This window comes from Equus caballus, chromosome 18 (genome assembly GCF_041296265.1).
Source record: "Equus caballus isolate H_3958 breed thoroughbred chromosome 18, TB-T2T, whole genome shotgun sequence".
NCBI lineage: Eukaryota > Metazoa > Chordata > Mammalia > Perissodactyla > Equidae > Equus > Equus caballus.
The window spans coordinates 11,926,503-11,953,277 of NC_091701.1; the positions used below are offsets into that span (position 1 = coordinate 11,926,503).

Genomic DNA, 26,775 nt, shown 5'->3' on the forward strand with positions numbered 1-26,775 from the left:
CCCACAGCATATGGCTTAACTGCAGACATACACCAAACACTAGTTTGTCCATTTAAAGTGTTTATATTCTCAAGAGCAGAAGTGGTCACACACCTCAAGAAAGGCTGACTAACTTTTGTTCAGTATCTTGTGTTTTTCTTAAAGTTTCTAAGATGTGAAGTTTAGATAGCTTCATGTATGCATAATAGAGGGTATAATCACAGAATAAAGACCCTGGTTTCCATAAGCCACGCTGGGAAAAAAGAATCTGTTATACCTCACACATACCGTAAAATAACAGCAGAAAAATACACACAGTATTCCACACAGTATGATCTGTAATGGAACAAAACTAATAAAATAATGCAGTTCAGATCAAGAATATTTTGTTCACTTTATAAGAAACCCAATTAACTAATACCATACGACAGTTCTGACCTGCAGCTTGAGGAAGGAATAACTCTGCTTGATTGGAATTTCTGAAGATTTGATTGGGACCGGGCCAAGGCCGTCGGGAGCCTAAAATGTGAGAATTCCAAAAATTGACGCATAATCAACATTGAGCAAAAGCGCCCATGCTTCTATTTTCATACATTTCCAATATTAAATGAACAGCTCTGCTCTCAAAGTGCCCCTTCCCACGACCACAGGTGCTGCTTGATGTGTGGCGCCTGGAGGCAGCGTGGCCACCCCTCCTCCTCGTCTCTTAGTGAACGTGATTCTTCTTTTTTATTTTCTACTGTTGTGGACACTGCAACATGCTGCCCAGAGTCCCCTTCGGGCTTCAAGGATTTAGTGCCCCAGCTGTTAGGAGTCCCGTTGGTAGAACAGCTCCCAGGGGTCAGCCCTCCCCAGGAGTTGCCTTGGCTGAAAGGAGCCGCCTCACTCATCACGTGCCTGTCCTGGGCAGCCCGTCTCCAGTGACAGGTTGAAGCGAAGGTGTAAGGGCCAGGTCCTCTCACTGTCCCAGCTTTGGAGCCCCTCAGGAGTTCAGCAAGGCCTTTGTCAGGATTGCCGCCCTGCGTCGCTCTGTGTACTCCTGCCCCCGCCACGTCCCCTCCACAGGTCCCATCCCAAAAGCACTACCTAATGACCCTCCTGCATGCTAATCTGCTTGGACACCGGAGCACCTGGACCAGTGCCTGACATATTATGGGCACTCAATAAATACGGTATTTCACCTAATCTAAGACACCATCATTAAATTAGTAGGATACAGTGCTAACATGCCATCAATTATAAGACATCTCTCAATTTCAAAGATGCTAAATATGAAAAAAGTGATCTTAGAATCGATGAAATATAGTATTTATGGAACTAAAAAATTCTTTATAGACAAGAATGCTGAGAATTCTGTTTTTCATCAACCCTGAGCAACAGAGAAATCTTTACAGAACTAACTAAAATATCAAGTGAAATGTGTAAGCTTTGAACTATACCAAAACAAGGAGCTGGGCCCACAGCACAGTGATGCTCTCTCTTCATCCCTGCCATCCTGTCCACTCCACTAATTATTGACTGCCAGATATTTATTATTGCTTAAAAATCACAGATTTATTTTTTCCTAGGAGCTAAATATTCTGATCTTTTAAGTTGTTTAATTATCTAATGCAAAAAACACATGGAATTTCTAAAGTCAGTTCTGTAACCCTTGAGAGGATTAACCTGCAATGCTTAACGCACCCGATAGGATGCGAATGGCAAGTTTATTCTTTGAAACTAAAAGAATTATGTTGTATATGCACTTTCAGTATCAATTTAAACACAATTTTTATTGCTAACTACTGAACTTGGGCAACATTTTATTACTGGCTGTGTGACCTTATGCCTCAGGTTCCTCCTCATCTGTAGATGATAATCTTACCACGTAGATTTACTGAAGAGGAAGTCAACTGATACAACTGAAGCATTAAGACACTGCCCGACTCATGGAAATGCAGCGTAAGGATAGCTACTGCTTTTCCTCTAATGCATTAGTGCCCCATGGGGCAAGCGGGATGAACCGTCACGCCTCTCGCCACTGAGAGACACAGAGAGAGAGAGAGGGAGAGAGAGAGGAGGAATTCTGAGTCTCATGGGTTAGATTGTGAGATTCTGGGGCCGTGTTCCCTCATTCCTAGGTCAGGTCATGGACCTGGGGGCTGCCCTTCTCTGGCCTCTCCGTCAGCTGAGCAGGGCCTGTCTCCCGGGGCCAGGCCAGGCCGTCTTGTTTCTCTGTCTGCCCGTCTGCTCTCAGGCCCGGTTCCCAGGCAGTCAGGTGGGGCTCAGGGCCCTTGCTGGGTTCCAGGCCAGGAAGGACCCAGCCCAGTTTACCCAGGAGCTCTGCACAGGTGTATCAGGTGCCAGGCAGGTGGCAGTAGCTGATCTCTGGTTTCCCATTGGTCACAATTCCCTGGGCACAGGTCTCCCTTGGGAGCCTCTGAGGACGAGGTGAAGGGACTGAGCCCAACAACTATCTCTGCCTCACAACCATCCGATCATGCCCGGGCCCCACCCCCAGCCTCGCAGCACCCACCAACTCGTTGGAGTCCTGAGGAGCACTGTGGGACGGGAAGGCGAAGGGCAGGACTTCCTTGGGCGACACCAAAAACCGCCTGGAATAATCGTCGTGACCGATCAGCGGCAGAAATCTGGAGGGACTCTTGTCTATGGGTGAAACAAACAGCACTTTTGGGGCGTTCTTAAGGCATTTCTCTGTGAAACCACCGTCTGTGGTTGTGTATTGAATTAGTGGGTACTTGCCACACAGCATTTCCAAAAGAATATCGATGGATGTACGTATTAGACCCATTTTTAGTTTCTCTTTTGTTCTTTACCTCAACACCCTCTCCAAATTTTTAAAATTTTATTTTACTTTTACTTCTAAAAAACAATAATTCCAAATGAAAGTATCTCTGATGAATATTCCCTGTCCTCGTCAGCAAAGAAAAAGATTAAATTAAAGAAGCATATTGAAGACATTTTCCAGGTATCCATACATACCTCACAGGTAAATGTTACAGTATTTTTTTAAAAGAGTTTCTTTATTAGAAACTTGAATACCAGAGACAGAAATAATAAAGGAGGGAAAAAAGAATAATTAAAATGCAATAAAATGTTATGAAAAACAAAATACCCACTGGATCTTAAAGGAGAGGAAGCAGAGGGGAGGGGGTGCTGCTGGGGACCGAGGGCCTGAGCCTGAGGCCCCCGGGCCCCTCCTTCCCTTGGGGCTGTCTGGTCTCGCTCCCCGGCCCTGGTTTGGGGCACTACCCATGGAGGAGGGATGGGGTCCTGCTGGTGTGTCCGGACTGAAGGGCCAGCCCACTGCCTGTGCTCTGCCGGGCTCCCAGCACCCCCGCCAGCCCCCACCCCCCCATGGTGGAGCTCAGCCCACCCCCTTGGCATGAATGGAAGTCTTTTCTTGCCTCTGATCATGGACTTAATAAACAGCACTGGACTAAGTAAAAAAAAAAAAATTAAAAATCAATACAGTGCTATGAAAAACAAAGTACCCCTCTGGGTCCTGAAGGAGAGGAAGCGGAGGAGAGGGGCTGCTCCTGGGGGCAGGGAAGTGGAGCCAGGCTCGGGGGCTCAGCTCGGGAGGGGGGAAGAGTGCCAGAGGATCAGGGCCTGCCTGTGCATCTGCACACGAGCCACCGATGGAGAATACGGGACATGGCTTTTGGGCTCCCAGAATCTACTGAGAGTGGGTGTCTAACAGCCCTGGTCACCCTGGGGATCAGAGGATGGGAAGTTCTTTAAGTAGCAAAGATCATACAATATAAAAAACTTTATGTGCAAATGCTAGATTGAGACAGATGCAGCCAATCGACAGTATAAATGATGACTATCTTATTCTCTTGGGTGACAAGAAAGAACAGAGGGCACAAAACAGGAGGTTGAACCACCGCCACCCTTCAATGAGGTTACGACTTGGTCAGGTCGGTTGACCCTGCCTACTACCAAGTGGGCAGGTATTTCACCCAAAGCTGCCATGGAGGTCTGATTTGTCACTGGTGGGTTGAATAATGGCCCCTCCAAGGTGTCCCCATTCTGTTCCCCAGAACCTGTAACTACGTCACCTCACATGGTAAAAGGGACTTTGCAGATGTGATTAAGTTAACGGTCCTGAGATGGGGAGAGTGTCCCAGGGAATCCAGGTGGGCCCAGGGTCATCACAGGGTCCACAGAAGAGGGAGACAGGAGGGCCAGCGTCAGAGAAGGAGACGTGACGACTGAAGCAAGAGGTCAGAGTGATGCGAGGAAGGGGCCACAAGCCAAGGAAGGCAGGCGGCCTCCAGAAGCTGGGAAAGGCCAGGAACAGACTCTCCCCTGGAGCCTCCAGAAGGAACCAGCCCTGCTGACACCTTGACTTGAGACTTCCGACCTCCAGAACTGTAAGATAGTAAATCCGTGTTGTTTTAAGCCATTATGTTTCAGGTGATCTGTTACAGTACCCATAAAAAAAACTAATGCATGTGATTCATGAAAATATTTTATTTCTACACAGCTAACTTCGTTATAAAGAAACCTCGTGCTCAGAGGACTTACTGGTCAAGGCGTTGCGATTCTTCACAGCTGTACTTTACCTGGTGCTATTGACTGTCGTCCTTTAGTGAGCCTTCTGAGGATGGTCCCTTTGTCCATGTCATGAACAGCACTCAGCATACTGAGTAGTCGTCGATGAACCATGATCTGGAATTAGAAAGAATAATGATCTCAAATTATTAATTGGCACATGCTCATTTTGGCATTCAATTTAACTCACTTTCCCCAACCACAACTAAGGGCTGAGGCCACCACTCTAAGTCAGAATTCACAGGGAGAGTGGCACGCTGCCCTAGGCTGAGGCCATGCGGACGTCAAGGTCTGGGTAACACTGACCTGCCTGAATACAAAAAAGACCAGGTTGCCATTTGGCCTTGTCCCACCCAATTTATGAGCTCTGGTTTTCTCTATTTCCAGAGTGGAAAGAATGACTAGTTCTACGTTCTTTCTTTTCGGTACATCTGAATAGTAACGCTCCCGCTGTGTTAGCTGCAGAATTGAGGGACAAACTGAAGGGGCGATTCTGTAGAAATAGGGCTCTGGACTTTGGGCAGTGCTCAGCGTACACCACTGTGCTCTGCATTCCGAGCAGATGCTACTGAAGGTGAGCGCTCCCTGTGCGCAGAGCTGTGGCTGAGGGGACCCTTCATGCAGTGTAACACTCCTTTCCATCCTGTAAAGGACTCTCTTGTTCAACAAATATTATCAAGTGGCTACTGTGTGGCCAGTTCTGTGCAAGGTCCTGGAGATACAGGAGGCAGACCACGTGCTGCCCGAGGGAGCCGATGTTCCCGTGTGTGTATGGGTGGGGGTGGGATGGCAACAGACACTTGACCAAATAAACATGGTGAACGCCATGAAGAAAATAAAAGAGAGTAAATGCATGAGGGCATGACTGAGGGGCTGAAGGGGGTCGGACTGGCAGGGATGATGAGGGAAGGCCTCTCGGAGGAGGTGAGCTTTGATCTGAGACTTAAAGGATGATCAACGACGATGATCTTGGGAAGAGAGTTCTGGCCAGAGGAACCAGCAAATACAAAGATCCTGATTCAGAAACCAAGGAGACGGTTTAAGGGACAGAGATAAATCCATGTGGTCATGTAGCCTCGATAAAAATTGTGCGTCTGATTCTAACTGCAATGTGAAGCCTTTGGAGGGTTTCGCCAGGGGAGAGGTATTACCATCTTCAAGCTTTGGGGGTACTACTCTGGCTGCTGTGTGGGGACGGGAAGCAGGAAGATCTGTTGCAGTGGTCCAGGTGAGAGATGAGGGGGTGGCTGAGCTGAGGAGATGGCTGGAAGTCATCAGGCTGGGACTATATTTGCACACTGAACTGACAGTACTTGCTGGGGAGTGTGAGCACAAGACTGAGCCATCACTCAGAGCGAAGCATGTAACTGCGGACGGTACTTTTTTCAAGCTGGAGGGTTTGCTCCAGAATGTCCAGGGTGATCCCATTAGTGGGAAGCCAGCCCGGCCAGTATCTTGCTGCTGTTTGCCCATTGTTGGCAGCTGTGCTCTCTTCCCTCAGAGCACAGCTTCGTGCTGCCTCTTTGCACCACTTTCCTCCCCACGGTCAGCATCTTGCGGCACCTCTGTTCTGCATATACACAGAGCCCACCAAGACTTCAGCAGGGATGCGGGTTCCATGGGGCCTTGGAGGTTGGTGAGCAGGTCACTGATGCAGCAAGCTCTGCCTCTGCCTGGACCGTCAGCAGTCCCGGCTGAAAGCGCTGCTGGAAAGATCATTGGTACCATAAACTTTGGAGTCCCCTGTACGTATTCACACATTTAATCCTCATGGACAACCATGTGAGACAGGTCTTACTGTCATCCTCAGTTACAGATGGGGAAACAGAGGCCCAGAGGTTATATAACTTGTCCAAGATCAGAAAGCTCCTAAGAAGTAGCACCAAGAATTAAGGGCGGGCAGTCTGGCTCCAGAGTCCAAGTCTTTACCACTGCTCTCCCCTGCTTGAGGGGCGGCTCTGCCCACCGAGGGAGCCACTCTAGTGGCAGGGACAAGAGATCTACAGGCAGCATACGATGCAAGAGGCACCACAGAGATCGCTAAGTGCTGAAGCTTACAAGGACTGTTTCTTGGAGGAAAGGTAGACTGCGCTGGCTCAAAGGACAGTCACTGACAGATGGAGATGGAATGGCGTTTCAGCTGATGGGCAAGGGGCAGAAACACAGGTTTGTAGCAGGGAATGAGCTGGTGTGTTTGGAAGAAGACAAGGACTGAGACAACCTAGAGAACAGGAGGCAGCTGGAGGGGGTGTGGGTGCAGCCAGACCAGCGGCTCACCTTCCACCCTTTATTGGCATTCAAGGCTAAGAGGTCATTTTATTTTGATCACAGGAAGCCACTGGAGGCTCGCAATGTGCTGGGTGGAAGACCAGCGTGAGGGTGAAGAAGGCACAGCAGTGAGATGACACCGTGAAGGGGAAGCCATAAGCCTGGATGTTAGAGACAGGATTCCACAGGAATTCTCAATTGTTCTTTCTAGAAATAACTGATCAACATCCAATTGTTCTAGAGTTACCCTATGACCTGGCAATTCTACTCCTAGATATATATACCCAAGAGAATTGAAAACGCATGTGCATAAATTGTACACAAATGTTCACAGTATCATTATTCATAACAGCCAAAAAGTGACAACAACCCAAATGTTTCCAAGGATGGATAAACAAAATGTGGGACAGCCATACCTCGAAAACACATTAAGAGAAAGAAGCCAGCTATGAAAGGCCGTGTGTGTGTGATCCCATTTCTGCCAAATGTGCAGAAGAGGCAAATCCACGGAGGCAGGAAGCAGACGAACGGTGCAGTGACTGCGGGAGCGAGAGGCTGCTCGCGGGAATGGGGGTTCTTTGTGCAGCAATAAAAATGGTCTAAGGTTAGACAGTGCTGCTGTGAGTACACTGAAAACTACTGAATCGTCCAGTTTCCAAGAGTGAATTTTATGGCATGTGAATTATATCTCAATAAAGCTGTCATAACAACCTCACCGTTCAATTTCCTTGTGCTGATGACTAAACACATTGCGGTTTCAGTCTGGTCCTGAGACTTACCTTGCGGGCTGCTTGTTGAAACCGTCTTTGCGCCCTGAACCTGTTGACCCAAGTATTATTCGTGAGTGGATCAAAACTTGGATGAAATTCCTCGATTTTCTGTGAACACAAAATATAGACACATCTTAGATTTAAATTTTAACTCCTGGCATAAACATTTAATAAAAATGTTTTAGAGTTTGATCCCAAATCAAGTTATTATTTATTTGTCCTGCCATTTAATGAGCATTTATTCAGCACTTTTAGTGTACAGAGCATTGTAGGGAATACTTCTTGGGTTGAGGGTCAAAAGTAGAAGACAAGATTTGGGTTTTAAGAGATTTACAGTCTGGTTAGGGAAGCTCAAGGAAACACATGTGACCCTGAGGAAGAAGAATAAAGACACACAGAAACCAATGCCACGCTGGGGGTGCTGGCACGGCATCCAGAATCGAGAGCAGCGGGCTGTGGGATCCTCGCGGAGAACGAGGACTGTTTTGCTCAGCCCTGCACCGAGCACCAGCACAGGCCTGCGTAGGGAGTGCAGTGTGCATAGGTCAGTAAATGAACGCAGAGGAAAGGACGCCTGCCACAGCCTCAGGCACTGGAGCTTCTCGAACAGGGAAACGATATGAAGGAAAAGGCATCAGAAGGGAACTCATCTCACGCTGGCCCACGCAGCGGGCTGGAGAGGAGAGGGAGGAGGGGCGGATACAGGAACAAACAAGCTGTTGGATTAGCTGAGCGTGAGCCACGAAGGCCGGGCTTGGGTGTGGCCTTGTGGAAGAGCTACGGCCAGACTCCGTGGCCAGACTAAATGCGGGAGAAGAAAAGAGGTGGAAATAATTCAGATGTGGCAAACCCAGAAAAGAACAGCGGGAATGATGGAGGTGGGGGAGATTAGGAAGAATTGCTTCATTGTTGAAATTAAAAATTGGGGTTTTAACCAGAAACTATCATATGACAGAGATACTCAGATGGAGGGGCTACTGTCCCCATTCTAGGTTTGAGGACACTGAGGCTTCAAGGCTAAGAGGACTTCTCCTAGGTCCCAAATCGGTGGCAGAGCTGGGACCAGAACTCTGGCTTCTGACCTCCTGTCTCCTATCCTTCCCACAAGGGGACCGGGCAAGGAACAGAGGCCCAGGGACCCACCAGGAGCACCCGCAGATGGGCTTGCAGAGCAAAGGGAAACAAAAAAAGAGATCCAGAAGGAGAAAGTAGAGGGGTGGAAAGGAGGAGCCAAAGTATATAATGCCGTTCATTTCAAGGGAAGCATTAATTACGAGTTTTGATGCTTTACTCGCAATACGTAAGAAAAAACACTCTGCAAGTGTAAGCATATTAAAAATTATTAAATGTTTCTTGGTACAAGGATTTCTATAAAACTGTTTAGCATTTTAAAAATAAGCATATAAAGAGCTGCCAATAATTAGATTTCAAGGAAAGGAAAGTTACCCACTTCTTCCAGATTGCGAACAACGCGTGTGTGGTTAACTTCTGTCTTGAGTCGCTGAAATTCCTCATCCAAAACAGGATCTCCTCTATCCAGCTGGGTTTTTAATCATCAAAAACATTAAAATTGAATACAAGTGTACCAACTTTATTTCTCTTTAAAACTGGCAGAAACCAATTAAGCAATTGGACAAACCCACCCATGGAGTTCCCGTTGGGAGTGGCAGTGATGGAAGTAGGTTATAATGATCGTTATGATCACACTTACTGTTTAAACATAGGGACTTTCTATAGAGGCACAAACCCAATACCTTCTTTTTGTAATTAGAGGACAATGTCTCTGGAAATGATTTCTGAGGCATTTAAAACTCACAGAAAGGATTTCAGGAAACCATGTAACCATGGGAGTATAGAGCTTTCATTTAAAAGAAACTTAATGTCCCAGTGAAGTTTTAAGCCCCTCTGAGCTGATTATCCAGATTGTAACAAAGGCACGTGGTTCCTCCCCTTTCCCGGTGGTGGATGGGGTCTGTCTCTTCCCTGGAGTAAGCGTCCCCCAGGCTACTCCCTTCCCCGATGGCCCCTGAGCTCTTTCCTCTTCCCCAGGGGTCACGGGTCAGTCCCAGGAAGGTAGGCTGGGCCTGGGTCAGTGGCGACACCCTCATGCCTCCATGGAAAAGGGGGCCGTGCACACTGCAAAAATTTGTTAGCTTTTGTCTACCTGCGGTTTTTCATATTTGTTTGTTAGGTGACTTCTAAAACTAGCTTGGCTCTTAGGTACATTGTTCACAATCATTTTTAGAGACTTCACTGGAAGACATCTATTCTGATCACCGCATTAACACCCTATTCAGAAGTAAGAGAGTTCTATTGTTGTCGCCGAGGTGGGGAGCTGTCTAGCTCTGATTTGCACATATCAGGAAGTTGAGTTTGAGACCGTGGACCTCAGGTTCAAATACAGATTTCATGGGGAGACACTCAGACCACACCCCACAGCTCCCCACTAAAAGCAAAATAAAACAGGCAATTTAAAGAGGGATTGGCAAAGAGGTTGTTAGTAGAAGAAAGAGGAGGGAGATTTCTGATATCTTTATCAAGACTCTACTCATTTATAACGAACATCTCAGAATTTAGGATTATTGACCGTCTCCTCTGAGTAAAAGCTCATTATCCTCGAGGGTTCGTGCTGTCCAGCTACAACGCTGACTCCCCCACATCCTCCATCCAGCTCTCTTTTTCTGGCTTTCTACCATATGCCTTGGGCCTCCAGGTTTTTCTTGCCACTGGGCCACCTGCCGGGATTCAGCAGCCAGTAAAATCTCCCGGACACACAGTCAGGTCCCTGCAACACTTGCTCTCCTACTAAGCTGGGGCCTCGGGGTCCTGGTGAGTGACGCTAAGGATGTGATGGCTCGTTTCCAGCTCCCCTCACTCACCTGTGCAAATGCTCACCACTACCCCCAGCCCCTCTCCAGGCCCCGTTCAGCGCAGTCTCTGCAGCTGGCCTTGCTTCCTGGATCAGCCGGAAGACAAGGCCACGCACAGCCTTCTACAGGCCCCTCTCTGCATGCAAACCTGACTGTACCCCGAGTCCGTCCTTCCTCGGTTTCTCCAGTCCTTCCTCCTGTTCAGACACCATCTTTCCTCTGACCATGGCCTCTTCCCAAGCTTCTTCAACCTTTTCCTCCATGATTGCTCTTTGCTCTCAGCCTATAATGTGCTCAAGTTCATGCAGCTTAAAAACCCCTGCCTTGACCCCTCGCCCCGCAATGGTCCACGTCATTATTCATCTCAACTTCTCAACTATCGACTCACATCTACACGTTCCTCAAGCCATTATAATTTGGCATTTTACCTCCACGAATCTACTGGAATCGCTATCCCTGAGGCACACAAGGACCTCCAAACCACCCAATCCAAGGTGTACTTTTCAGGCCTTATTGTCCTGGAGCCCTCGCACTTGACTGATCCCTCCCTGGCTGCTTCCTCTGTGTTCTCTGGACAACTGACCTCTGACCTCCCTGACCATTCCTCTCCTGTCTCCTTAGTGGTCCTGCTGCCCTCCCCTTAAGTAAGAAGTTCTGCAGATTTCCTGCCGTGAGCTGCTGCCTTTCCCACACTATTCATGTTCCCCAGGTCACCACGCTTGTTCCGTGCTCTCAATCTCTACCTCGATGCTGCGTACTCCCAAGTCTCTGTCTCCAGCTCTGTTCCTTCAGCCGCCACCTGGATGCCCCCAGTCACCCCAGATGCAACATGTCCCAAATTAAACTTTTCATCTTCCCCTTAAGCCAGCTTTTCTTCGGTCTCTGAGATTTCACGTAAAACCACCACCACGCACCCAAGCTGCAAACCTGGGCACCACTCTACCTTCTCGCTCTCCTTACCAACCTCACCTCCCATTTATCTACAAGTTCAACTCTATCCGTGCCCTTAGCACTTTAAATCCTCTCTTAATGTTGCAGCCCCTTCTGGACTGTGACCTTCTCGAGGGCAGAGACCATGGCTTATTCACTAGCACAGAATCTTCCATACAACGGGCGTTCACTAAACGAATCAACGGCTGGGTCTGCCTGTCAACCAAACGCTGGCAGTTACAGCCTTAACTCGCACACTGACCTGCTCTGCCACGTCTGTATCACCTTCATCTTGAAAACAGAAAAAATCATTCCCTCGTGGGGCTGAGGAAAATACTTGATATTTTGTTTTTAAAATCCCATGCAAAGAATCTGAACACATCACGCTACATTTAAATGCCAATCTAATATGTGCTTTTCCTGAATGCAACGATTTACCAATGTAATGATTGTATATTCTTTTGCTTGTCTTATGAAAAATAAAGAAAATAAGACAAATTTATTCAAATATCTTATTTGGACTCCAAATAGGAAGAAAAATCTATTCCATATGAGAAATGCATTCATATCTGACAAGAGTGTGTTGTTCCCCAGCTCCTCCTACCCCTGCCCGCGTGTGCAGCGCCGAGTGTGGGAAGCTCACACCCCCAGCTTAAATCTACATGTTATGGCTGAATTGTGTCCCTCCAAGCTCCATATGTTGAAATCCTAACCCCTGGTACCTCAGGATGTGACTATATTTGGAGATACGGTCTTTAGAAAGGTAATTGAGTTAAAATGAGGTCATTTGGGTGGGGCCCTAATCCGATGTGACTAGTGTCCTACAAGAAGAGAAAGGAGACAATGTGGAGGCACTCGGTCACCTACAAGCTAAGAAGAGAACGGATCCTTCCCTCACGTCCCTCAGAAGGAAGCCACTGTGCCAACACCTCCATCTTGGACTTCCGGCCTCCAGAACTGTGAGGAAATAAATTTCTGTTGCTTATGGCACCCAGCCTGTGGTGCTTTGTTACTGCAGCCCCTGCAAACTAAGAAATATGTGATGGTTCCACAAATCCTACCAATTAAGTCCAAGCCCCTGTGACACGAAGCCCAAGCTGGATCCTCTCTCCTCTGGCCCATGTGTGTCGTGTGCTTCAGTCCTTATGGACCTGTCCCCGGGGTTCTCTGCACCCGTCCTGCGTGTAACAATGTCTCTCACGCCACGGTGCACCCAGGGGTTTCGCCCAGTCCCACAGTTTCTGTGTCCACCCTCCCTCTCCCTGAACTTACAGGTGCTGCCTTGGCGACCCAGGTACGGCCCCTCCTTCAGTTTTCCCCTTTCTGCTCAGCCCCTTTGAGCGTCTCTGACTTGGAACTTGGTGTGGATCTGGCGCTGGGGTGGCTCCTGGTCACTGTCTGTGGGTCTCTCTGACCTTCACGCTTTGCAGATCATGGGACGGGTGCACCTCGTGCTCAGAATTCCAGCCCGAATTTGAGCCTTTCCCTCCCTGAACTGAATGCCTCTCTGTCCTCTTTACTACTTTTCAAAATTGTACCATGTCCTCCAGGAAGCTTTCCAATTAGATGAGCTCTCTCTCCTCTCTGGATCTGAATCCCCACAATGCTTAGTAGAGGGCTCTTGTGACACTTACGGCAGCCTTGATTTATGTTAACAACTAACTTGTCAGCAGCCTCCTCCCCTGTCAACTAAACTAGAAGTTTTCTTCCTCTTGACATGGCATCTTGCACGTAACAGGAATTCAAAATATGTGGTGAAACAAATGATATCAAATTAGCAGTAATTCTGACCTTATATTTGGTGTTTACTCTTTGCCGCTCTTCTGTAAGGTCTGTTTTGAATTTAAAAGACATTTGATCTTTACCAAGGTGCACTTGCCTAAGGAGAAAAAAACCCAACTTTCAGAACCCATCAGAATACCATCGTCAACTTTAGGATGGAGTGTCTTAGCGATACTCCACCACTGAAAAGGGAGGCTGAGATATCAGAGGAGACACCACGGGGGAGAGACGTCGTAGACACTTCAACAATATAACCAAGATGAACAAAGTGCTCTGCAAAAGGAAGCTTATCTTCTAGTGACATGCGCTAAAATATTTGTGAACAGAAAATCTTGATGCTCAACATCATCAGATATTGGGAAATGCATATCAAAACCACGGTGATGCAGCACTTCACGCCTACTAAGATGGCTACGATGAGGAGGATGATGATACTAATAACAAAGGAAAGTAACAGGTATTGCCAAGGATGTAGAGAAATTGGAACCCTTGCACACTGATGATGGGAGTGTAAAATGGTGCAGCCACCATGGAAAACAGTTTGGCTGCTCCTCAAAAAGTCAAACATAGAGTTACCACGTGACCCAGCAATTCCACTCCTGGGTATACAGCCAAAAGAACCGAAAAGATATGATCACACAAAAACTTGTAATTAAATGTTCATAGCAGAATTAGTTATAATAGCCAAAAGGTGGAAACCACCCAAATGTCTGTCAACTGATGAATGAATAAACAAAACATACTATGTCCACCCAATGGAATGTTATTCCGCCGTAAAAAGGAATGAAGTAGTGACAGATGCTACGATGTGGAAGAGACTTAAAAGCATGTTAAATGAAAGAAGTCAGTTACGAAAGGCCCTATATTGTGTGATTCCATTTATATGAAATGTGTATAGTAGGCAAATCTATAGAGATAGACAGTAGATCAGCGGTTGCCAGAGGCTGGGGGGAAAGGGGACTGAGGAGTGACTGCTTAATGGGCATGGGGTTTCTTTTTGGAGTCATGCAAATGTTCTAGAACTAAGTAGTGATGATGGGTACACAACATTGTGAAAATACTAAAACCTCTGCATTGTACACTTTAAAATGGTTAAAATGATGAATTTTATGTTATGTGAATTTTGTCATAGTTTTAAAAACTCTGGTACGTAATGTGTCTATCATGGAGCCTGGTGCCTGTTCAAAATAAATAGGTAGCTAGGATTTAGAAAGGGGAGGGGGTGTCTGGAGAGCTGGTTCAGATTAAAGGAGACTAAAGACACATGAAAACCAAACACAAATTGTATAATCCTTGATTGGACCCTGGATCCCTCCTCTCCAAAGACAAAAAGCCCAGGTAAAAAGGGCAGTATTGGGACACCTGGGTAAATTTGAACGTGGCTGATTATTTCATATTGTATCAATGTTAAATTTCTTAGAAGTAGTTACGGTAACGCTGGAGCACGTGCTGTTCTAGGGCTACATGCGACAGTCTTTAGGCTTCAAGGTATCGTCAACTTACTTCAAATGGTTCAGGAAAATAAAGGACGTGTGTGCATGTGTGCATCTGTGCATGCGTGCACAAATGTGTGTACACGTAGAGAGTGAGAGGAAGTGCATGTGGCACAAAGTTAACAACTGAGGAAACTACGTCAAGCGTATATGGGTGTTACTTGCAGATTTAAAATCTTTCAACAAAAAGGGAGAAAATATTAAGTGAACAATCCAGCATTCGAAATTGAATTTAGGATGTGATTTCAAGTATGTTACAAAAAAAGCATAGAAGGAAGGAAATATACCAGTGTTGACAGTGATCATTGCACTATAGTGGTTGTTTTCCCCTCTCTATACTTCAAAAAAAAATTAAAATATTTATTTAAAAAATAAAAAAAATATTTTTCAGGTTTTCTACAACGACAACGTGTCCATTTTTTATAACAGGGAAAGAGCATTTTTTAAATGACCTTCAGTTACTTGGCATACTTGAGGCCAGACCCTGAGTAGAGACCCAGACTGTCGCAGAGGGAAACAAAGGGCATGCCCTCGTGCCAGCAGGGTGATAGGGTGGGGGACACCTGGGAAGGCCCTGAGCTCAGGGCGAGTTCTGTTGTCTGGGAAGCGTGGAGGCAGGGGCATGGATGAGGCAGCCTCTCAAGGACCTTTCCCAGGAGTCTCTTTTTTAGCTCAATTCAAGAGTGTTTCAAGTTTACTTTCGCTGAAACTGTACACACGGATACGCCTGGTATGATCTGGTAAAAAAACTGTGAAAAGGGCTCTACTTTGAGTGTAGGAGCCAGGCTCCCCATAAGGCCCTTGGGGCACACAGCCCAGGGCACAGGGGGCTCACAGTGGGGTGAGATTTGGGGCACCTGCATCACCCAGCTCTGTCCTGGAGCAAGAGGGGTACTGGCAGCAGTGGACAGCAAGGAGCAGTGTCCCAGCTCCTCCCACAGTTCACTCTGGTTCTGCCACTGTCTGGTCACACTGAGGAAAGAGCATGGTTGGTCACATTGATTTATTCCTAACAGAAACTTCATTCTGAAATACAAGGCCACGCGGAGGGGAGAGAATAGTCAAATTTTCGAAGGGCATTAAAACTCATTACATTTCATTGTGCCTTAGGTATATAACGCCATTACTCAAAACATTGCACTGTCACTTGATACAAATCATTGCTCAACACTTACCACTTAAGGTGATTTTTGATCTCTTCATAAGTGTCCTGTCTGACTTTCTGTTCAAAGAGTGCTTCCTTCATCTGTCTTGTCCTTGAAATCTCATTGCCTTGGTCCAAAACTGAGGGAAGGAGCAAACAATGATTATACCAGTAACCAAAACACAATCGTTGGCCGAGAGAAAAACAATTTCTAACAGCAAAACCTCAGAGCGCCCTGACAGGGTTGTGTGTCGTCCGTAAACAGCACACGTGACAAGCAATAATTCTCTCCTATTCTGCCCAGGGGCTGACTGATGGTGGGCCAGCTGGTTACCTTCTCTCAATTCTTTAATCTTCAATTTTCCTGGTTCTTGGTTTAAAACGGTTGCCACAGCAAATGGATTTGATAAGTCTACTGGAAATCTCAAGTTCTGATATTCAATTTCCTGGGAGCAAATCAGGAGGGAAACTCGTTATTCTGCCTCTCCATCCCTCCCTCCATCCTGCTCAGCACGGAGCCCACCTCACCTTAAGCTTTGGAGGCTTCGTCTGGGCTGGCCGTCGGTGAAAGTTTATACGTGTCATTGCCTTTTCTGGAGGGATGTCTACTTTCTTAGAAAGAGCATTCAGCCTTTCGAATTCTTCTAATCTATAGTTTAAGACAGATATTCAATTAGTATAGAATCCGACAACTCAAGGCTCCTATTTTTGTGTTCCGTCTGATAATGCCATGACTTACAGTCCATTAATTACTACAGCTAAGCTGAGAATCAAGCTGTGTGCTAAAACCGGGTCAATTAAAAGAAACGCAATCTCAGTCCACCAGAGTATAATCATGTACTTCAAAATAGCCCACCAACGGCTCCTTTTCCTTAGATTCTCAAAGAAGAGAACAAGTGGAAAACATGACAGGCTGAAAAATGCTCTCATGGGCTAGCATAATTTACTTCTAGTCTGTCAGTTTTCAATAGCTAAATTTAAGAAAATCTTGAATGTAAGACCTGAAACCATAAAACTTTTAGAGGAAAACATTGGCAATAAGCTCTTTGACATCGGTCTTAGCAGCATCTTTTTGAATACCATGTTTACTCAGGCAAGGGAAACAAAAGAAAAATAAACAAATGGGACTACATCAGACTAAAGCGCTTCTGCATTTTAGCAAAGGAAACCATCAACAAAACGAAACAACCCACCACCTGGGAGAAAACATTTGCAAATCATATATCTGATGAGGGGTTAATTTCCAAAACATATAAAGAATTCATACAACTCAACAACAAAAAAAATGAACAACCCGATCAAAAAATTGGCAGAGGAAATGAACAGACATTTTTCCAAAGAAAATATACAGATGGCCAACAGGCACAAGAAACGATGTTCAACATCACTAATTATTAGGGAAATGTAAATCAAAACTCCAATGAGATATTACCTCACACCTGTCAGAATGGCTATAATTATCAAGATGAGAAGTAATAGGTGTTGTAGAGAATATGGAGAAAAGGGAACCCTCATACACTGCTGGTGGGAATGCAAACTGGTGCAGCCATTATGGAAAACAGTATGGAGATTTTTCAAAAAGTTAAAAACACAACTACCATATGATCCAGCTATTGTACCTCTGAGTATTTATCCAAAGAACATGAAATCAATAATTCAAAAAGCTATATGCACCCCTACATTCACTGTAGCACTATTCACAACAGCCAAGACATGGAAGCACCCCAAGTGCCCATCAACTGATGAATGGATAAAGAAAATGTGGTATGTATATACAATGGAATACCACTCAGCCATAAAAAAGTCAAAATCATGCCATTTCCAACAATATGGATGGACCTTGAGGGTATTATGTTAAGTGAAATAAACCGCACAGAGTAAGACAAACACTGTATGATTTCACTCATATGTGGAAGATAAACAAACACAAGGACAAGGAGAACAGATTAGTGGTTACCAGAGGGGAAGGGGATGGGAGGGTGGGCGAAAGGGGTAAAAGGGCACATACGTGTGGTGAAGGATGAAAACTAGACTATTGGTGGTGAACACAATGCAGTCTACACAGAAACTGAAATGTAATAATGGACACCTGAAATTACAGTGTTATAAGCTGACATGACTTCAATAAAATAACTGAAAAAATCTTACATTGATTTATCTTCCTAGTAAAAGAATGATTATGCCCACTGTTTGTAGCAAGATCTTGCAAGAGTGATTCAGACTAATGTTTGAGACTTTTTCTGTAACTGAAAACTGCCTTTGGACAAATGTAGGTACAGACAGTGCTGCTGACATCCCTATAGAAGCTGCTGGAGTTGCTTATCCTGAGATGCAGTAGAACTAAGCTATGTTCCTTAGTGTTACCCACGAAGCATTTCTTTAAGCAGGAATATGTGAAGACTTGTGTTATAGGATTACCTAAGTCCAGGACGTTACAGAAATAAGACAAGGATATGCTCCCATGCATTCGTTCTGACGGCATCAATATGGTCAATATGCGTTTGCTGAGCACCTACTGAACAGGTCCCACTGCCCGACGTGGGTGCTGTGCCAGCAATCCCACATTTAACATGGCCCGTGTAAGAGCGTCCTGAGAGGCCCACGGCCTTTGGGGAGACACACACTGACTGACAGGCTGTGCTGAGCAGGGAGGAGGCGCTTGGTTGGGGAGTGAGCTGCGGCTCAGCATCCGCATCTCAGCAGAGTTCCCACATCCCCTCTGCTGTAAATAGTAGGAAAAGAAAAAGTTTCTGAGGGTGTTAAAAACCAGCTTCCTTAAGAAATCTAACTGCTAGTGCTGATGATGGAAATGAAGGGGTCTGAACAGTGATAAACTAAAGAGTCACAGGTGGAATTTGGCGGTGCCGAATTTAGGACGTGAGAAAGTCCAGCACACACGCTCTTCTGAAATGAGGAAGCAACCTAGGAAACTTTCAGAGAACACTGCGGCCAGGGTAATTTTGTCCTTCTGGTGGAATTTATATGTTCTAGTACTATCTGCAGTCTGGGGAGACACGCCCTTGAGACATAGCCCTTACAAACGACAAGAGGGCACTAAATAAGATGCCAAACTCTAGCTGGAAAACCAAAATACAATAGCTTAGAAATAGCATATGCCTGTGTTTGCATGGTGCTCCTGCCACACAAAGCTCTCCTGTATTTGAGAACACGTCCATGCAAGGACATATAAGCAATAACCCTACTCGAGTGATGTCTCTAAGAAAGCCATTTGCGTATTGCAGCCCATGACATGAGATGGCAAACAGCATTTCGCTCAGCCAGTTATCTGACACCAGAAAAAATAGAGCTGTTTTGTATTTATATCCAATGCTCCCTGTTTACTGCCTGAGTGACTTTATTTCTACTACGGTTACTTGCAGGATGTGGGTTCACCAGGCCACGCTAATATCCTATAGTTGACTTAGGCTGCTGTGAATTTTGAGGAAGAAAATAATGATACAAACGTATAATAACTCATGGAGTTAGTTCATATTTTGATATAAGGTTGTTACTTCACTTTTAATATGCCTAATGATGCTGATATGTGATTTGTATTTGTGTGTGAAGGGAAGAGGAGGAAAATCAAACTGTTTCTTTATCATTTTCAAAACGTTTGTGAGGGTTTTCCAAGATTAGTATTTATACGGTGATAAATTTTCCTTTCAATTTTTATAAAAGTGATGTGTATTAAACAAACATTAACTTGATATATTAGTATATAAAAATAAAAGCTCACATTCAAATGGAAATAGAAGTTCAGAAAAAATTTATTACAAAGTAAAACTTAGTCCCATTTCACATCTTTACCCTGACTTGAAAGCTAACGATGCTTTAAAAAACACTCCCATGGGGCACGTTTCCATTTTCGCCTTATGTCCAGGTCACTTGTTACACATGACTTCATTTGGCCCCTCTGTTGTGAGTATCTTCAGGATATGGACCATTTCCCATGGGGTTTTGCAATGGTCACTGCAAATAGCAGGCACTCAATTATAATGTTCTATTGGAACTTTGAAAATAGTTATGTTGTTCTGGTCTCATGATGTAAATTTTTGAATGGACAGTAATACATATATATGGTCAAACATTCCAACAGCGCACTGAGACTAATCAGAGAAAGAAAGTAGCCCTCAAAGACCGCTTTTTCTCTGTCATCTCCTCCCCTCTTGGCAGAAGCAACTACTGCTACAAGCATAGAGAGAGTCCATGCATCACTATTATATTTTAAGGTGTATTTTATAAAAGTTCACCATCTTAAGTAAGTTGCTGATGGCACTCTGTTACAAGGAAGAAAGACAGAATGGAAGAAAGGAAGACTTGGATTTTTAAAAACGTTTTAAGAATAAACCAAACATTCCAGAGCAGCCATACTTCAGAGCCATGTTGGGACAGCATGTCCCCGTGAAGACACATTCGTAGGGTTGAGAGTTGAACTGTGAAATCCATAAGTGCATTTTCATTTGTGCAGTGCCATACTGAAAGGGTGTAAACTTCACAGTCACGTTCATCCTCCCATTAGCTGGAATTATTCCTGGAAGGAAAGAAATGAGAAAACATGATACTTTCTCTCCTTGCGAAGTCCGGTCAAACAGGCTGACACACACACACAAACACATTCTCCCCATGACAAGCACAAGCATTTCTATTATCTTTGTATAGTCTTTTCATTAAATACACATGAATCAACTTCTGCATGTTTACACTGATCTCATTTACCAATTACTACATTAGTCCTTTATAACAATCATCTGATTGTGTCAGTTACATAAATATACACATATCAATCAGCATTAATGAGTCAGTAATGACTTCCCAGAACTACAATCTTTAAGCTAATTGCCGGATGTCAATGTTAATGCTGTAAGCAGCAAGGAAAACCTAGGAGCACACATAAAAGTTTCTGTGCAAATAATCGAGTTTCCTATATTTTTCTGTAATTTGATTCTCTCCTTTCAAATCTTCAGGATGGACTACCGTTCTCTCCAGTCACATATCCTACCATGCCGTGTCCTTCCTTCGAATCTCTGGTGCCAACGGAGCTTGGAACACAGTTAGTGCTCGAAACTGTGGAAAGGAACAGCAAAGGGAGGAAGGGAGAAAGGGAGGCTCAACGTAGGAGACGCGAGAAGGACTGATGTTCTCTCTGACCTCCACCGAAGGCTCTTTGGTTTGCCTTCTAGATGGTTCCTTCTGCCCCCGTGCATCTGGTCTTTCCACTGTCCCTGCAGAGACCTTGCTCATTCCCTCATAAATGCCCAGCGTCCACTCCCTCCCATCTACACGCTCCTCTGAATTTTGTACTGCTCTCTCCCTGGCTTTCCGTGCTCAGCCACACGGACCTTCCATTCTGCCATCCAGTATTCACTGAGCACTTACGGGGTGCCAGGCACTGTTCCAGGCACTCAAGATACAGCAAGAAACAAAACAAAGTCTCATGGCGTTTACATTCTAGTTGGGGACAGCAAACAAAAACCACCAAACACAGAATATAAAACATAAAGTCGTGTCATGAATACCAACAAGAAAAATAAAGCAGGTGGGGGGAGATGAGCGCAGTGGTAAGTGCTAATTAAGACAGGATGAAGGGACCTGAAGAAGGAGAGGGGCCTTTGTGCAAATCCTCAGACTTTGGGCTCCTGCTCCCTCAGGGTACTTGCTGTTCAGCCTAGAGAGCCCTTTCTCCAGATCTTTTCGTTTTTTCATCCTGCTCTCTGAAGTTACCTCTTTACCGTCTGCCTTCCCCTGGATTCGAATGTGAGTTTTACAAAAGTAGGTGCCTGCACATTACTGTGTTCCCAGCTCAAGAGACACTTGTTGAACAGTGAATGAACCCAAACGTCAAAGCCTACGTCACCTGCGCGTTGCAGGAACTCCTCCTGACTCTCATTCACAGGAGCCCGTCCTCCCTAAACTCCTGGCAGCCCCACAGTACCCTGTGCTACCCGAATCGCTGCCTCTCAAAGTTTCCGAGTCTCCCAAACGGATTACAAGCCCCTAAGGCAGACAGAGCAGACAGGCCAGGCCCCAAAGCTCTTTCATCTGCCCGGATCCCTAGCACAGAGCCTCAGAAACAGGTATTTGTCCATTTCTGATCGCAGATGTCAAAATCTTTAGACAACACCCAGGAGCGACCTGAGAGCCCGCTGCAGGAAGAGCGCATGCGCAGAAGAGCTCATTCTATTGGCCAACCCACCCTCAGCCGCATGGAACTCCAGGATGCACTGAGTTCAATACCTTGAACACCCACCTGGTCAGAAAATTCACCCCTCTGACCGGCAATTCACTGGGGGCTTTAGGCTGAGAACATTCTATTGTTTCTGCTCCAGCTCATTAACTTAAAAAAAATAAGAACAAACTCCGGAGCAGAGATTAATGTTTGCCTTGACCTGGTTGATTTATTTTAAGTGCTCCCAGCCCAGACCTAATACATAAAGCGCACTGGAGTACACCCCAGGCAACCGGAGCACGCTGCTTTTTCCATTAACAGCGATCAGGTTAACACGACTCTGCTAACGAACATGGTCGCAGCTGATTGTCCAATGTTAACAGCTATAAAAGCTGTGCCAAGCAGTCACCGCTTACTGCCCGGCAAACACTGATGGTGGAAGGAAGGAGAATACGTGTCACGTCTCAAGAGCGAGAAGGGCACCCCCAGAATGACCACTTTATTTTAGAAAATTCAAACCACGATTTTATGGCTTCAGTGCAATTTCGCCTGGGATCAATTTCGGATCACTACCCTTAACACACCAGGGATAATGTGAAATCACAGGGCAGGGCGGGTGGGGAGGCACAGAGAGGGGAGAACAAAACTTAGAAATAAACTGGAAGCTAAGAAAACCCTGGTTTATCCATAAAATGAGTATTATGAAGAATGTGACAGCACTTAAAAATGCTATAATGATAAATGAAGTCACCAGAAAATACCACTGTATCTTTGCCTTATCACAGTTATGTAAACCGTGCGTAAATATGGGCAGTTACTAAGAGGAGAAGGAAAGATAAAAGTGCGTTATTTGTTAGAGCAGTAAAGCCCAGGATGGGGATAATTTTTAAAACTTTCTTCTTTCTTATACACCCCTACAGTGTTATTACAATATTGTTATAATTTTTAAATAACTTTTTCTTCAGAAATCTCAGAAAGCACAGATCATTCTCCCTAAATTGTCACAGAGCCATTTAACCTACGTGCTTGAAGTTTTAGTAAGGATGGGTCTTCATCTCCCAAGATGTAGGGTTGCACCAGCTGGGTGAATTGGGGTAAACTTCTTAATCGCTCTAAGCCTCAGTTGGGAATTTGATAGCTACATGGTTTAAAAATTGTCCACGAACAAGCTGTTGACAAACTAACAGTGTTTTTGATTCACTGGATGACAGAAGGGAGGGCTTCAGGGCTTTCCATTCTGACTCACTACCGAGAGTCACATGTCACCCACCAGGACAACTGCAGGCCACCGCTGCTGCCCAGGGTCTGTGGGCAAGGAAAGGCCTCAGAGACCACACAGACCCTGACTCACATACTTGTCTGTCCTCGCATGAGCTTGGTGACTTGGTTTGGTCACTTTACCTGAGGCTCAGTTTTCTCATCTGTAAGATGGGACAAGGCTTAAAGGAGAAAATGTACAGGGTCTGGGATAATTCTTGGCACACAGTATGTGTCCTATAAATGTGTCCTTCCCAATGATTCTGCCAAATAAAACAAGTAATAAGGTATTGTGTATTAAGCTATCATTAGAAATGTCAGGAAGAGGAGGCTGGGCCGGTGGTGTAGTGGTTAAGTCCGTGCGTTCAGCTTCAGTGGCTCAAGGTTCCCAGGTTCTGGTCCTGGACATGGACCTAGCACCGCTTGTCAAACCGTGCTATGGCGGCATCCCACGTAAAATAGAGGAAGATTAGCACAGATGTTAGCTCAGTGACAATCTTCCTCACACATGCGTGCGTGCACACACACACACACACACACACGTCAGGAAAAGGAAATACTTGTTGGAAAAACTTTATACTTGAGACATTTGAGTTCTTAATACATTTCCGGGGCCAGCCGGGCAGCCCAGCAGTTAAGTTTGCATGCTCTGCTTCAGTGGCCTGGAGTTCACCGTTTCAGATCCCGGGTGTGGACCTACACACCTCTTGTCAAGCCATGCTGTGGCAGGCATCCTACATATAAAGTAGAGGAAGATGGGCATGGATGTTAGCTGAGGGCCAGTCTTCCTCAGCAAAAAGAGGAGGATTGGTGACAGATGTTAGCTCAGGGCTAATCTTCCTCAAAAAAAAAATTAATACATTTTGAAAGAGGAAAGGAACATAAGAAAAATCAGGTGAAGAACACACATCACAAGAGGATGACCTCAGAATGCAGGTGGTCACCAGAGTCCTAAAGAGATTACAGACAGCATGATTTGTCACAAGAGGAGTCACCAGAATTCAAGGAAGCACTATTAGAACACACTAGAAGGAGATGAAAAGAATGTTGGTGGAGCTCAGGAAACAAATGAAAAAAAGCAAAGGAACTGTCAGTGAGGTAGAAACTGCATGGGAAGGCACACACACACAAACACACACGTGCACACATGCAGGTGCTGAACACAGAGACGTGGCAGCTAGGAATGAGGAATCCAGACAACATGAAATTATTTTAAAGAAGATAACAGATACTGAGGGCAAAGGATAACCAACATACACACATAACAGATATTCCTGAGGAAGAGAAAAGAGCAAGTAGAAGATTAAAATATTCAAAGTTTTAATAGTTGAAAGATGTCCTAAACGAATGAAAGCTGTTTTTCTCCAGATTGAAAGGACATCGCATGTTCCAGGGGGGAAAAAAAAACGACACAGAGCAACACCAATATATATCCTGGTAAATTACTTAACCTCAAGACTGGGGGAAAAAAAGAATTCTAAGGGCATCCAGAATTTACTAGGATGGGGTAAGATTCAGACCAGCCTCTGGATTCCTAGCAAATTCAAAGGAGAGGGCAAGCAAGCAATGTCTACAAAGTTCTGAGGTGAACAAAGTTGCAAAGCAAGACTTTTATATCCAGTCAAGTTGTCCTTGATGATAACAGACAGCAGAGAGACGATCTCAAACACACACTCTAGGTGTGCAGCCCCCGGGAACCTGTGGTTAACAAGCCACCAGATGACAAAATCCAGACGACCAGAAAAAGAGCTGAGATAAAGAGCTTGGGCATGGAGAAAACATGGAACCAAGAACAGAGGGGAAGACCCTAGTTCCACTTAAACAGAAACTAAGTAACTGCGGCATTTACAGCGACAAAACAGAACGTCAATGCTATAGATCCAGATAAGATACTATAACACAACTGGGAGTTGTAAGGAGAGAAAGCGCACATGTGGCTACTCCTTCTTTCTTCCACAGCCAACGTTCCAGCTGAAGTGGAAGCACGCAGTTGAAGAAGGCAGGGGCTCTGACCTCTTAAATGTTTTCAGAATCTCTTTTCTTAATTTTAGTAGTAAATTTTAGAAATGAATATTACTATCAAGGAAGTCCGTCAATTCCTTCAGCTTCACCTTCAGTCAGCTTTTCTTCAATCAATATCAAGTAACAAACCCAGTACTTTTACATAGAATACAGCCCCATTTTTCTAATATTTTTGTCTGTCTCTGTAGCATTGTATGCATCTCGCGTCCCTTCCCTTCTTCTCTTTGTACATAAGCACAGAGCAGTGTCTGCAATGGAGTTCAACAAATGTTAATGACGGTTATTTCAGGGCTGGTGAGATTCTGGGAAATACTTTTCAACTTAGATTTTGTACTTTTTGCAGTGCTTGAGTTTTTCAAAACAAATAAATTTCATTTTTATAAAGCCACTTCTTAAAGAAACATATCTATGTTCGTTTAGCCCAATATCTCCCACACTTATTTACACGGAGAGCTATTCTTTTTGCCCTCCGTTGTTGCTGTTGCCTGTTTGGTGGCATAGCACCTTTCCCAGACCAGCCCTGTGGGACCCACAGCTGGGGCTGCTCTCCTGTGATCAGAGCTGGCGTTCTATCCCAGTCTGCAGGAAGACAGGCTTTCCCCGTGGGATAAAGGGCTGGGCCAAGCCATCCTGGCCTCTCTCGGGGCCTCACCGGGACCGGCGCTTCCGGATGGGCAGTAGAGGTACAGAGTTTGGTCAGAGTACAGACACTGTGCTGAGTGAAGTTCACTGGACACTGCCGTGGTCAGCTGAGCTCAGGAAGCCCAGACTGACACGCCACCAGATGGTCATCTTAACAGGAGATACCAGGACCCCTGAGGACAAAAAGAATCTTCATGACCTGGTTGAGAGCTATTATTAGTTTCTCTAACTTTTCACTCAAAAAATAGAATTTTCCTTACTCTTAGTCTGTGACACATTTCTGTCTCCTCCTCTTATTTCAAGGCATCCTGGGATCGCTACTCTTCCAGCTTAGGACAGTGGCTGAGACCTTGAGTCTGAAGTCAGACAGATCCTGTTGCCTCCGGCAAGTCATCTGGCCTCTCTGAGCCCCACAGCCCTCAGCTGTAAAAGGTGACAATGATAATAGCTCCCTCCTCATAGAGTTATAGGATGTGACGAGGCAGTGCATGCAATGTGCTTGGTGCAGCGCCCAGCATGTGGTTAACAATTAGCGGGTGGGAGCAATTATTAACACTACGCCAGCCACACTATGTACGACCACTGCCCCCATCGAGGATATACGGAGTGCCGAGTAAAATGCGGTATTGCTGCCAATGTGACACTGTGCGTAAAGAATCACACCTGCCTGTCTAGCTCTCCTGCTCACTTCAGTAGGCCACTATAAATTAATTACCTATGTCCGTAAATCAGGGACATAGGGAACCCATCTGTGTTTGGTATATTAACGGTCCCTAATTGTTCTCACTTCCTCGCCATTAGGTTTGGTGCTTTAGAAAGTCATAAAAATGTTTGATCTCCTGATTTTGCTTGTTCTGAGCATTCTTTTCCACCCCGACATGTGGCCCCTGCT

At 45.3% G+C, this 26,775-nt stretch overlaps 1 protein-coding gene across 2 annotated transcripts in view; it reads right to left on the reverse strand.

Annotated features, from left to right (window-relative positions):
* LOC100147031 (cilia- and flagella-associated protein 221) overlaps positions 1-26,775 on the reverse strand; it is a 90,817-nt gene that overhangs the window by 23,251 nt on the left and 40,791 nt on the right. For both annotated transcript variants that reach the window (XM_023622768.2, XM_070240686.1), the window contains 10 exons: positions 20,168-20,327; positions 16,325-16,445; positions 16,131-16,242; positions 15,828-15,936; positions 13,169-13,256; positions 9,028-9,117; positions 7,587-7,685; positions 4,551-4,656; positions 2,495-2,625; positions 418-498 (listed from right to left, as the gene is read on the reverse strand). In XM_023622768.2, the coding sequence (XP_023478536.2) occupies positions 418-498; positions 2,495-2,625; positions 4,551-4,656; positions 7,587-7,685; positions 9,028-9,117; positions 13,169-13,256; positions 15,828-15,936; positions 16,131-16,242; positions 16,325-16,445; positions 20,168-20,327 (1,097 nt within the window). The remainder of the gene's footprint in view (positions 1-417; positions 499-2,494; positions 2,626-4,550; positions 4,657-7,586; positions 7,686-9,027; positions 9,118-13,168; positions 13,257-15,827; positions 15,937-16,130; positions 16,243-16,324; positions 16,446-20,167; positions 20,328-26,775) is intronic.